At 38.7% G+C, this 14,304-nt stretch overlaps 1 protein-coding gene across 1 annotated transcript in view; it reads right to left on the reverse strand.

Moving 5' to 3' along the window:
* Positions 1-1,013: 1,013 nt before the first annotated feature.
* The window catches only part of NECTIN3 (nectin cell adhesion molecule 3), a 145,695-nt gene continuing 132,404 nt past the window's right edge, over positions 1,014-14,304 (reverse strand). The window contains exons 8-9 of the mRNA XM_067738942.1: positions 10,294-10,356; positions 1,014-9,504 (exon numbers count right to left, since the gene is read on the reverse strand). Of these exons, the coding sequence (XP_067595043.1) occupies positions 9,325-9,504; positions 10,294-10,356 (243 nt within the window). The 3' untranslated portion in view covers positions 1,014-9,324. The remainder of the gene's footprint in view (positions 9,505-10,293; positions 10,357-14,304) is intronic.

Raw genomic sequence — 14,304 nt, forward strand, 5'->3', positions numbered from 1 at the left:
ACGTTAAGCCAGAGTTTCCATATGATTTAGCAATTCCACTCCTAGGTATATATGGAAGAAAAATAAACACGTATGTTCACACAAAGATTTGTACATGAATAATTCATAATTATTTCCAAAAAGTGGAAACAACCCAAATGTCCCTCAACTGATGAATGGATAAAATGTGGCATATCTATAAGATAGAATATTATTCGGCAATAAAAAGAAATGAATGATAAATGCTACACCATGGTTGAACCTTGAAAACATTATGCTAAGTGAAAGAAGCCTACACATTACAGGATTCCATTTACATATAATGTCCAGAACAGGCAAATTCACAGAGACAGAAAGTAGACTGGTGTTGCCAGGGACTGGCAAGGGGATGGAGGAATGGAGGCAGGAGCAGCTGGGAGTGGGTTTCTTTCTGGGGTGATGAAAATATTCTAAAATTGACCTTGGTGACGATTACACAACTCTCTGAATAACTAAAAAGCACTGAGTTTTACAATTTAAGAGGATGAAAATTATGGTATCTCAATAAAATGTTTGTTTTAAAATGGTTCCTAGATTTTGAGATTTCACAGACCAATAAAGCACCCATCCCTAGAACAAAATACAGGGATCCATCAGAGATGCCAACTCTTTTTAAAATAACAACATTTAAAAAGTTACCATCTAGCATCGATATCATTTCATAAAAGAAGGGACATTTTAACACCTAAGGACTAATCAGGAATGACGAACAATTCTTTAAGTGGAATAAATTTAGTTTCGTTAAAAAAGTATTAAGTTTTCCCCAAGCAATTACAATAATATGTACTTGTCACATGTTTTAAAAATATTTCTAATACTGTTTGAAGTATAAAAGTACTATTACTATTTTTAAAATCATTTTTTAAAAGGACTCCAGTATAGAAATCTACTATTTCTATAAAAGATGTTCTTTAAATCTTGAATTTTACAGTCATATAATTAGGCTATTAATTTTTAAATGTATTTTAATATTTGATTTATTGATAATGAAAAAGTTTAGTTGATAAAAGCTTTATTCAAAACATGTCAAGAACCACATAGTTCAAAACTTCAAAAATAAAAGACAATTTCTGGTAACTTAAAAATAAAGAGTACCTAAAAAAACAACCACATTAACATCTACTATTTATAATACAATCTCAAAATCAAAGCTAATCTTAGAACTTCTATTTCTTGCCACATTTGAGCTAGAATCCTCCTCCTTATCCCACTACATTGTTATGAAACCCTTTCAGTTTTAACACTTAAAATACAATTTGGGTATTTTCTGTATACTATTGATCTCTTCCCATACGGAAAAATTAAAATAGTTCAAATGATTAGAAACTAATTTTCACTTGAAAAAGAAAAAGAACAGTTTAGTAAAACATTTCTTTTGAAAACAATGGGTGGATTAGTAATCTGAGTTGAGCTACACAAGAACACATTTCTACCCAAGACTCTCCAGATTATTCACTACACATTTATATAGTACAGGACATCTGAAAAATACTTTTCATCATTTTCTTTTCTTTTTTTTTGTCAAGACTCATAACACCCAGGTGCTGTGAAATAGCAGAATTAACCTTAGTTTATACAGGGAGAACCAAGGCACCACGGTGAGATCTTGCCAGTGCCAGAGTGAGACCTCATTTACCTTCTGACTTATGTCCAGAGCCAGATGCCTCTTTCTGGAGGACATTAATTTATTCAATCATGGAAGTAAAAGCATGTGGGATTTGTTGTGGGATAACTACTTTTGGCTCTGTAAGTAAAAAGTTCAGAGGATGGACAAGGTAGAGAGGACAATTTCATTGTGAAGGGGGGTAATGGGAAGAAAGTTAAAACCAGGGTACAGACTCTATTCAGACAGAGATCACTTTTCAGAAATAAAAACAGCAAAACAAGGATAGGCAAAAATAATAGCTATAGAGTTTCTCATTTCTAAGCCAAGGGGCTTTTATAAAATCACTTTAAAAGTAGGAGCTCTCTTGAAGACGACTCTTAAACATCTTATTTTTCCCCCTCCATAAAACCTCTGTGAGGTGGAGAGTACTAACTTACAGGGATGAAACTGAGAAGTAAGGAAGTTAAGAGGTTAAGACCACATGGAAAATGAATAGGCTGGAGCAGATGTTATGTCTTAAGCTTCGGCTTAGAAATAGAAACAGAAGGTAGAGGATAAACAGGAACTTTTCTGGATAGACAAGTGGAATAATCCAGGGATTCAGTAGCAACACCACCTACTTAACATTTTTTTACAAAGGACGTGGAATTTCAAGTACACAGTGAAACCTAAGATGACAAATGCTCTTCTGGGTATTGAAATGCTCAGTTGAAGGGAATACAGCAATAAGTTCTCATGAAACCATGTGAAAAAAAGAGGCATTAATGAGCCACAGTGTGGGTAAGTGCAAACCAATGCATTTAGGACGAAATACTGCTGCCTGTAGTTAAACTATGACGGACATGGAGCCATCAACATGACTTATGAGAAGAAATTAACTTAGCCTGATCAATGTGTTAGGGTGGATTTAAAAAAAAAAAAGAAAAGCTGGTCATTATTGGCAAGAATAATGAAAACCAAAATAGTGGTGCCCATGCATTTGGGAATCAGTGGAACCCTGGGCTTTATAGACCCATTGTGAGTTATTAAGGCACATTACGAATGTTTGAAGTTCATTCCTAACCTCTGGAGGAGACACATAAAACACCTCTTCATGAGTGTCAGTCATATTTGTAGCAGGATAAGCCACAGTTCTAAGCCAGTGTAGCCAATCTGATGTTCTGGATTCCCAGGGGGGCTTTCCCTCGAGTCCTCCTCTAATCGACTTTACAGTTCAGTCCCGTGTCATGATAATAAATACAACCGGTCTAGGCCATGATACCAAGTGTCCTGCTGGGCTACAGGGAACCTGATCATAAAATCTTTAAATGGTAAGGCTGGGAAAAACCTCAAGAAGGGAACTGTTCAGTCTCCTGTCTCTAGATGGGGTAAAACACTGAAACATCTCAGGAAGCTGTTTTTTGTTTATTGAAGATTGTTTGGGATGGCAGTTGTAATCTAATAATAACTTCAAGTCCATTAGTCTATCTCCTTGGGTCCAAAGGACATGCCATGTCAATCACGTGCAAGTGGCAACTGTAAACAACACAGCTCTAGAATGGGAGCACTTAGAGGACATGGCCCTGCCAACCTTTAATTCACGGAGATGCTGCTTTTTTCCATAAATATTCACAACATCTGTTCCCCTCAAACTCAGGCATTTATCCCTATACCTCACAGCTAGAGGTACCAGATACTGCATATAACTAGAACTTTTTGGTGTAGGGAGGTATGTAGGTATGTAATTTGATATATATCATGGCTTTAGCCCCCAAACACTTACTATTCTGGGGAATGGACAAATGGAAGTGATTTATTCCCAACCAATGGAATGGAGAATCCTTTTATTTGTCAGTGGTGGTTTCCCTTCTCCCTGAGATATAGAAGGAACTTCCAAATCATGTTCTCAATTGATAATGTTTGATAAAAAGATGTTTAGTGTCATCTGAATTTTTGACATTCTCTTTCATTCTAGTCTACTCAGCTCCAAACTTCCACAGTCATACAAATGTGAGTAGAGAATAACTAACCTAATAAGTGGAAATACAGTAGAAATAAACCTAATATTTTATATATTTCCACTGTCAAGGTAAATATGGCCTCTGTTCCTACCTCTAACCTTTTTACAGAGATAATGCTAAAGTAAAGATAATAAAATGGGCCTGAAATAGATGTTTGTAGATGTGAGGGTTCTGTTGTATGTGTGAACTCCAAAATTTTTTTCAACTGTGAATTTTAAGTCGGCTTCTCTCCCCTCTGCCTGTCTTTCTCTCTCTCTGATGCATACACACACACACACACACACACACACACACACGCACACACGCACACCTCTAACAAGGTCACTACTAAGGAGAAATGCCAGCAGGCAGCAGGTGGTTGACATTAGAGCAGTGACTATACCTTACCCCAGTGTGAAGGTGTGATAACACAAGGAATCCTTAAGAAATTCTGTTATGTTGAATGTAATTTGAATTATTTTGGCACATGTTAATTGGTCTTAATATACACCCTAGGAGTGTTTAGTTAACATTTAAAGTTTCCTAGTTGGGAATACACCCTCCAAAAGTTGTTAGTTAGCACTTGAAAAACTCAAGTCACTTCAGAGGCTACTACCATAAGAACTCAGCGCCAGAGACTTTGTTAATAAGTGATTTTTTTCAGTGGTCAAGTTAGTGGTGTTAAATGTATATGGATTGGCCCAAATACCATAGGGCACTCCATCCCTTTCACGAACAGGGCATAAAGTTCTAGCAAGCCCACTAGCCCTAAGATTCCTAGATTACTAACCTGTTCTATGTCTAGAAATTGAACAGAAATCAGGCTGCCTGACACCGAATCTGCTGTAATATTATTGGATTCATTTCTAATAACCCTTTTATATAAGATATCATTGGGTTCTCTAAAAGAATGGAGTGGGGACGTTTTCAAGCTTACATGACAGGTTGACTATTACAGGATGTCTGTTCTGGTGCCTGAGTGTTTATAAAGATGAATGATGCAGACACTGGCTTAAAATCTGATTTCAGTGTAATATACCACCTGGTAAGGTTAGCGGGGAGGAGACATATAGCCCTCACCCAACTCCTACCTACTGAAGGCCACTAAACCACCTAATAATTGCAAGTGACCAAATTGGCAAAGTCCAATTTACAACAATTTTCTTTAATGGAGGGAACACAAGTACCTTTCAGGGGCCATAAGATTCATCCAGGCATAGTCCACAGTTAAGTAGGCTTACAAAGAGCAGTTTCTAGTTTAACAGAAGAACCAGAAGTCCCTGGTCCTCCTAGGTAGTCTGTAAATGGCCCAAGGATGAAGGGTGTTGCCAGTTCAGCACAGGAACAAGAGAAGCATAGAGCTGAACCACAGACATTTCTACTTTCACACCCTTCCTCCTATTCTTCTGGCTTTCTACCAGAGCCAGCTCTCTTTCCAGATGTCCACTGTAACAGTGCCACCATCCCCTGGGAGTTCAATAAAGGTGAAACAAACTCAAAGGGGCAGTAAGTATATCAAATTACTGAGCTGAGGAAGAGATGTTAGAAGTTTGTGCCCTCTGAGACCGAACCAACTGGGATGGAGCGGCTTTAATTATTCGGTTGGTTATTTTTGCAGAGGTGGTTAATCTAATGGGTATGAGACTCTTCACGAGCATTTTGAGAAGTTCGAAAAGTAAGTAAAAACGAGCACATGCAATTGCTTTCTTCTCAGTAAACATTTTTTTATGGTTTTCTTCCATGTACCCTCTTACACCTCTGTTTTCCAAAAAAATCAAGAAAGCCTCTTCCCTAACAGCACTCCCCAAAAGCAGACTAAAAGAAGTAACAGCTGACTGATGATTAGTGTGGTCTGTGGGTGTGCAGCGTAGGAGTGGGAGCCTTTCTGTTCCCACAGGGTCTCCTGGAAGGGGACAAAACAGGAGTTTGGTTCTAGTCAGTGAGATGACTCTTGTAAGGTGCTTGCCCTGGAATCCAGTCCATACGACACACTCAATAATGGTAGCTATTATCAGCAGTAATTTGTTAAACAAGAGCAACCACAGGTCAACAGAGCTTAAAAGGCTAAAATCCAGGTATCAAGCTTTCCATATGACAAGTGCTTATTATAGAAAAGGGATGTCTTCCACTTGCACTTGGCTATACTCAAATTAGCTCGAAGTGAAATTTTCATCTGCCACTTGGTTCTCCCTGGGGAGACGCTATGGTACTCAAAATGCTGGCAAGGGTGATGGGAGTTCAGGTTCAATATGCAACAGTAATAGAGTCATGGGTATTTTCATTTGAAGAGAACTTACAATTTCCCATCCATTATTATCTTCTTTAACTCTCCCCACATTTCTGAGAGGCTGACAGGGAAAGAATTACAATCTCTGCTTTACAGATAGGGGCAACTGATGTCCTAGACAGATTAAGTGGGAGTAGAACCTATTCTTCTGATTCTTGGTATAATGGTCTATCCTCTTTGCCCCAGGGAAAAAGAGGCTTGAAGAAAGGCTCTATTGGATATAAAGAACAGCACTGAGAGACCAGCACACTGCAGGGGAAAAGTGCACAACGAAAAACAAAATAGTAAATTTTACACTACTGTGAAAGAGGAATTAGGAAATCATTCTCAAAAGATGGATGAAAAAATATATTATCCCTGTGAGTAAACAAGGCCATAAAAAATTAATGAGGGGACCAGTTCATTTAGTTTACAGCACATTTCTTTAGTATCTACTAAGTGCATGTTACAGGGAGGCCTAGCACAGGTAAGAATTTTATATTACATGTCCTAAAGAGCATGGACTTCTTCAATTTTAGAACATATAAGGCGGCCAGGGATAGGGGAGTCCTCATAGAAAATAAATCATTGCCATTTAAGAATTAACCTAAATTCTTATCCCATTATGTCAGAGCAATCCTAACTGGTACAGATGCTTTATTTTAGTGCGGTGTGCAGAGAACCTGGTGATCTCCTACTGCAGCGATGATGCACGCTCTTGGAGCTTGGGCCGCCTACAAAATAGGCATTCAAGGCTGTGTGTTTAAGATGGAGCATGCACACTCCCCCTTGCAACGCAAAACTGCAACCGTAAGTGGAAACACACTCTGGGGATTTACTTCTGTTTCAGTGTGTTTTAATAAACCAGTTATGGGAAGAGTATCTAGTATCAGCTGTGGCTTATATCCTTAAGCCTCACTCACTGACCTTTAGGAGTCTAACTTCCAAATTTAAATGGCCATCGTCAAGTGGTCTAGCCTCCAAATTTAGAGATCAACAGGCTAATTTTGGATGGCATTTTTTCCTCGAGGGGGCTGGCTGATCAAACCCCTTTAAAGCTCCTTTAAAATACTGAGCTCTATTCCACTCAGTATTTAGAACAGATGGGAGGCACCAGGATAAGCAATTATATAGCTTCTGTGACCCATGTAAGGGAACAACAGCTATAAAATCTACCAGTCTGTTAAAGAAATATCATAGCTGACAGAGAGGCAAAGAGGGTATTGAACTAGCTGGCTGTTGAGAGAAGTGTCTACATCCTGAGATTTCTTTGCTATAACTACACTGAGAATGTTAAAAATTGCAATAGTGGCTTCTTGATGGTAGGGAGGGTAGAAGACAGGTCAAAGGGCTCTGAAACTCAGTGCTTCCAACTCTCTTTCCCTAGTGCAAATGAAGACATCTCAACTCCCCTTTTTAGGTCCAGGGTCTACTTTTGTGACACTAATTCAACAACCTGCTTCCCAGCAGCACCTAGAAACCATCCCCAATGTGTAAGACATTTTTAAAGCTCACTAAAGGAGGCAACGCACCACAGTGTCCTCCTCTGTAACATCTAGTATGTGTAAAACACTTCCTTATCAAGGAGAGCTCTGACTAGAGTCATGTTTCTGTTGGAAAACAACTGCAAGGATCCCAACACCTTCAGCTTACATTAACTCACTGATGGGATTCCAAGTAATAAAGTCAGATATCTTCTTTCTGTGTCAGCTTGCTAGCAAGGGCAGTACACTAACTCTGAGGTAACATAGTGAAAGAGCAATGATGGTTCTTGGAATTTACCCTTTGATTCCACGTAACCATCAACTTTTACGGAATTGCTGGTCACCCAGGTAATGGAGGGGGGTGGTGTATTACTACTGTAGAACAACCTGGATAATTTGTCTGACAAAGCATGGCAACTGAAGAAAGGAAACAAACACACAAGCAAGAACTACAGCCAGCAAAACGTGAATCATAATGTATCTTTGGTATCCCATTAGAAATCTATGTTAATATTCTCCTATTCCCTTGAAGCTTAGGTTGGAAACGTGTACTATTTTATTTTAGTGCTTATGTCACTCTTTCCTAATACATGACAAGTCTGCAGTGTTTTTTATATCTGTGACAGACCCATAATCTTCCAGAACACATAGTAAAGCAATGCTTTTCTTAAGATATGAGGGCAGATGATTGACACTTGCACATGTACCTGTGTTTCTTCCTCTGCTCACCCCACTATAATTGCTATCTTCAAGCTCATCGAGGAAAAGTTGGCAAAGGGAAGTGAGAAAACTCCAGACTGGTAAGTCAGTCACTGTATTATTTGCATTTTAGTATCTCTTTACTCTTATTATTGACCAGTTAAAGTAGGGGAAGAGGGATCAAGGACCACATGTGGGTTTAGCATATATGCCATATTAAAGGCACTTTTTGTTTTTTTAGGTTTTCAAATTCTCTAGCTGGGTTTTAAGAGTAGGGGTTATTTCATGGTGATTTTCCAGCAGGCTTTTTTCTGAGGTAGATAAAACACAGACAATAAAAAGTCTGAAGAATGCAAAGGGTAGCCAAAGCCTGTGCGGACAGGATTAGCTTGAAAGAAATTTCAGTAGTGAAAGCTGAGTCTGTCATATACAATACCACAGAAAAGAGGGCTCAAGGCTCAAGGTTGTCCACCATTTAGACAGGGCTTCTAGAATTTAATAGGTGGGAAATAGGCTAATCTGGACTATAAAGAACAGAACTGTGGGAACAATGACCGAGTAAGAGAAGAACCCTGGTTAGCACACAGCTCATCAAGATCAGGCCGATAATAGCAAGAAATACGCATCCCTCAGGACCTTGGTGATCAGGAAGGAATGCATATTACAATATCACAAGAGTCTAAACGAAACCAACAGACTTGAAGGTCCGAACTGCCTTTTGTTATTGTTTCTGGGATAAACAACAAATTTTGCCTCTTTTCTCAGGCCTCCTGTTTGTAAGGAGGTATTGTAATTGTATTAAGCATGTCAGGAAAAGCCAAATCCCAACTAAATAATTAGTAAGATGGATTTTGAGCTCCTTTTCCTGCCCATTTGAGTTACAGATGAACAGGCTGGTCTGCCTGAGACCCAGTGAGGTTAATACTCCCAGCTGGGGCCTTTCGTTCTGGAGAATCACTGCTGTCATCCCAGGCAGATGCTTTACTTTTAAATGCACATGCCGTTGTAGGCCAAATGTTAGTAGTTAAACACCATCATCACAGAAACACACAAAGCTAGAGCCAAGTTCAAAAACACAGCTGGTGATTAAGAAACTCTTAATGAAAGGAAGAAATGTGCTATTGGCTCCAAGTCATTCATCACTACTTCTGATATACTTAGACTGGGATTGTTTTATACGAGACAGAATAAAAGCATACCTATTGGCCTCAGTTTCTCTCCCTCAATCTAAGAATAAACATTTGTTAGAACACCATTGGAGAAAGAGGACAATCACACGTAATGCTCCCGTGGGTTGATGTAGACTCTCTCCAGGTCACGGCTTGGATGATATTTGCCAGGACTCCCGTCTTGGTAGCCCATCTGATTGTAGAGGGGGTACATCTGCTGAATCCCATCTTCCCCCACTGGATTCTCATCTTCGTAGTCAAATCTTCTGCTATTCAGTCCATTCTAAAAATTCAAACATTGCTTACATTATCAGAGCAGCTGTTTGTATTTTTTCTAGCTCTTGGGCAAAAACAGGCAAGAACAGAATTCATTACACACAAGCTATTGAATGGCAAGGTAAAGTTCAACAAGTTATCATTTTCCAGTCACTTGTTGCTTACAATACCTGTACAAGAGTGGTAGCATCTCCTAAATAGAAAATTGTGACTAATGAGGACTGTGGTCAGTTTCAGGTTTCAAAATTTGGAACTGGTATCAATTAAGGTAAACTGGAGAAAAACAAGGTTGTGAACTGCAGGAGTCTCTCAGCAAGGCTCAAGCTTGGAATCCATGCATGAGATAATAAAGAGAACTAAAACAACCAAAACAAAACCAAAAGAAGCTTCAGGATTCAGCACTGGGGAATTAGGGAAGAGACACAGTGAAATGAACTGGTATTTGACTGTACGCCCAACGTGGCTGAGGATTAAGAAATGCTGTCAAAAAATAGCCTCTTGTCTTGACCTTTCTTCCTCGCTTGACTCTGGGTCACAGCTGACACCATAAAATGAACCTCCCTGATGCTCTATGGTGTGTCTGGTACTGAGCCTCTGTCAGGTTACTGGTTTCGTAAAACTTGATGACTTCTAAGAGGAATAAGCAAGCTCAAGGACTTTACAAAATCACACCACAGATGGTCAGATAGCAGAGGTGAATAAAACAAAATTTCATGGAAATAAAACAGTATTTTAATAAACATGGTGGTCCCCGGCTCCGCCTGGGCTGACCCTACTAGAGGACCATGTTACTTACAGAGTGCTGGAGACTGCCAGCCTCTCTTCCTTTGAACTGAGTCTGCAGAGGCAAGTGTTCAGTCTGGAGGGAGAAGACAGAAAAAGACATGCACTTTAAAGCACCAAGCACATGATAAGACGTATCAACCAAGACCGCTAAGACTCCTGTTTTTAAAAGAGCCAATCATGTGTTGTTAAATGTCTGCCAACTAAGCAAAATGTTCCACATGAGGATGGGAAAAGCAACTACATTTCCTGAGAGTTGTCTCTCTCTCCTGGCTCCAAACTTCTTGTAGAAGGAAGAAAATACACAGAATATCTGCTACAGAAGCTCTCATGCAAACTTGTTTACATCTTACTTGAGGTAACATTCAGCACAGGTCTCTTGCCTTTTCTCAGTGGAAGAGTCTGATATTTTGAATTGACTAAAAAGGGTTTGGAGTGGCAATGAAAGATTTTATAGACGTATACATGGTCTGCTTTTGTTTCCTGTTGCTACTCCCTGTCTTCCAACCCCATACAGATCATAAAGGGGTTCATCGTTTTCAAACCTCAGCCTAAGAGAATCTTTCTCGGCTTCCCTTTCGCTTATAAACACATACTTACCCTTCAGCCCCAAGTTCAAATATCATCCCTTTTTAGGAAGTGAGGCACAAAACCCTCAGACAGAGAGAGCCACTCTCCTTTCCGTGCTTTCACAGCATGTGTTATCACAATTATTTATTTGCTTTCTCCTTCACTGGATTGAGGGTGCTGGTTGGAGTATTTATAGACATTACCTCATTTAACTTTTATATTAATTCTGCAAAACCAATGTCTTCATTTTACAGATGACTAAAACTGGGGCTCAGAGTGGTTAAGTAAGGTGTCTCCAGTCACACAGCTGGTAAGTGGTAGATGCTTTGTCTGATTCCTAAACCTATACTTTTATACCCATGCTTCTGGCTCAGTGCCTGGAAAACAGATGTTCAATAAATATAACAAAAGAATGCCTGAAAGTCCCAGCATGTAGGCGTATCTATCAACACGCTCTTCATTTCACTGTCTTTGCTCATGCTGTCCTTTTTGTCTGGAAGGTCTGCCACTTAACCTCTGGCACTTGAAATACTACCCATCTTGGTCTGACTAAACTCATTTTTTTTCTTCCTAAAAGGCTTTTCCACACTACCCACCAAAGTTTATTTACTCCTACTTTTCCTATTGTTCTTGTTTATACCTCCATTATAGGTATAAACAAGCAGACATCATGCTCTGTCAGTTTTATGGTTCCTAATGTCTGTATCTTTCAACCTAGTAAACAGTGAACCTCTTTTGGTCATCCTCCTCCATCCCCACACCCTAGCCTGTGGTTCTGCAACAGCAAGAATTCAACATTTAACCAATAACTTCACTGAAATATGAACTATCAACTCTTGATATTCTATATCATATGCCACGTTATCCAAGTTGTAAGTTATCTGTGACAAATTCATTCCCCCTGTCACATTCTGCATGATTCTAGGGTGCTTCCCACATGACTATTGATACTGACAGTACACACTGGTAAAAGTCCAAGGCAGGGCCTGCTTCATGGACCTTGTATTGCCATCTTGACATGCTTAATTTTTAAACAAGGGGCCCTGCATTTTTGCTTTGCACTGAGCCTCACAAATTACATACATGGTGCTGGTCCAAGGAAAACAGACTCAGAAAAAAAATAACCTAAAATTAAAATTAGCATTTTCTTTTGTTTCTTGGCTATTTTAGATGAGCCATGGCTTTATGAGCAATAACAGCATTGCTAACCTTTTCTCATGGCCTGAGATATAAATTCAGCCCGAAGCGGTACACTTGAAAATACTGGACAAGAAAAGAGAATTCCTAGGACTGAGCAGAAAGAAATGGTGTCTGGACACCATGAACAGTCTTCACTCGCACTGAATGGACAATTAGCAAATGTTAAGTTCTTCTTCTCTACCCAATATTGTAACCCTTCATCAATAATCATTATACCTCACATGAGCCCATGAATTTTGTAGTGCAATAGTTAATCAAATTCTTTATATAGATGGAAGCCCCACACATCCTAGGGATGGCCCTGCATTAGGGACCAGGGCTATGCAACAGCATGCTGTGCTTGCCTCTGCATTACGTGGCCATTTAGCTTCTGACAAGATACCTAAGGAACTAAATTCAATCTAAATTCCGGGTACCTGTGCTCTCTTTCCACTAGTCCATAAACTACCCTAAACGTTGCATATTCTGACTTTTTAATAAAGTTAATCACCACAGTATACAGAAAAGGGTCTTGCATGATACCTTTCATATGGTTGGTGCTTGGTATATATAAACTGAATTACCTATAATACTTTAACTGATGGATACATGATATATATTATTCTATTATTCTTGTGGTTTTTTTCCCAGAAAGCCTTGGGATACTCTGAATCTCTAATACGTATTTTGATTTCCCTACTTAACATGTACTGTAACAATTTCTATTGAGCTACAAACCCATATTCACTTTCCTGATTTACTAAAGTCATGTAGACTTTCATTCCTGTCTTCCAAGGTGCTAACGACACTAGTTTTTCAAGTTTTATTATATATTATCTTAATAAATATTTTTACTTTCTCTGACTCAACAAATAAACCAAAACCTCTACATTTTACTAGGTGTTATATTTTAATCTGTTTTCATGTAGATAATATTTTAAAACCCCATAAACAGAGCTTTTAGAGTTACTAAGGTTTATTTTCGGGGACGACAGAACCAAGATTTCAAGTTGCTTTTGTCAACAAGTCTACAATCACCCTGATACTCTGCTTGCTCTGGCAGTAGAAGAACTTCAAACTAGAGTTCCATTTGGAACCATTATCCCCACTACCAAGTTGGAGTCCTTTTGGTCTTCTCTCTTGTTTCATAATTTCACCCTCAAAATGCTCTGTACTTCCTTCCATGTCTCCCTTTTGCTCAGACTCTTTCGTTGTGATCTGGAAACCGTAAACATTGTTCTTGTTAAACACATTCTCCTACCTTCCCAAACTTTTCTCTAAAATGTTCCCTCCAATTCCTAGCCCCAACTGACATCTGCCTCTTCAAGAATTTTCTTAAGCCTGGAGGAAACAGGATTTCTTCTAACTAGTGCAAATCACTCCCACATCTACAAGACCTTCCATATCATTCTCTTATTTTTCAACTCTCTCTTTTTTTTTTTTTTTTTGCCATGGATTCCTACCTCCTGGCATGCAAACATATTCAAGAATCTGCCATCTTAAGAGATAAATGAAAATATCTATTAAAACTTTGTCTTAAATTCTAAAAGGTCATTATTAACTTACCTCTTAAAACCTCCACTTAACAAGATACCTAAAACTCATAACCTGGTGAAGGACCATCCATCTTCCCTCAGTTCCTAAGGTTGTAATAAGGGAAGGTAAACTAAGCACCCCACAACCTCATACCTCGTTTGTAATTGGTCTCTCCTCCATTGCTACCTTCCCAATTCAAGCATCTGCTAAGCATCCGCATCACATCCTTGGGTAACTTTACACTGCCACTTATAGCACACCAGACATAGCCAAATATTTTAATGTTCATTATTTTTATAAAACCAGAGAACCTCAGAGTAGAGATTATATGAAGAATGTATGAATAATGAATTTATTAGTAAACTACTATGATTCTACCTGTAATGTCTTGAAAGACACAAAGTTCTTTCTACAGGGAAACTCCAGGCCCTGATGGAATCACTAGTAAATTCTACCAAACATTTAAAGGATTAATACTACGCTTAAATTCTTTCTGCAAATGGGAGAAAAGAGAACACTTTGTAACTACTTTTATGAGATTAGCATCACCCTGATACCAAAACCAGACAAAGATATTACAAAAAAAGAAAACTAAAGTTTTTATTCCTTGTATCCCAAAACCTTAAACCAAAACAGCCCTCAACAGTTGAATGTCTAAACAAATTATGGTGTATTCATAAAATGGAATACTACTCAGCAATGAAAGGAAATTAATTCAAGCAACAACATGGATCTCAAA

Source organism: Pseudorca crassidens, chromosome 5, assembly GCF_039906515.1.
Source record: "Pseudorca crassidens isolate mPseCra1 chromosome 5, mPseCra1.hap1, whole genome shotgun sequence".
NCBI classification, from domain to species: domain Eukaryota; kingdom Metazoa; phylum Chordata; class Mammalia; order Artiodactyla; family Delphinidae; genus Pseudorca; species Pseudorca crassidens.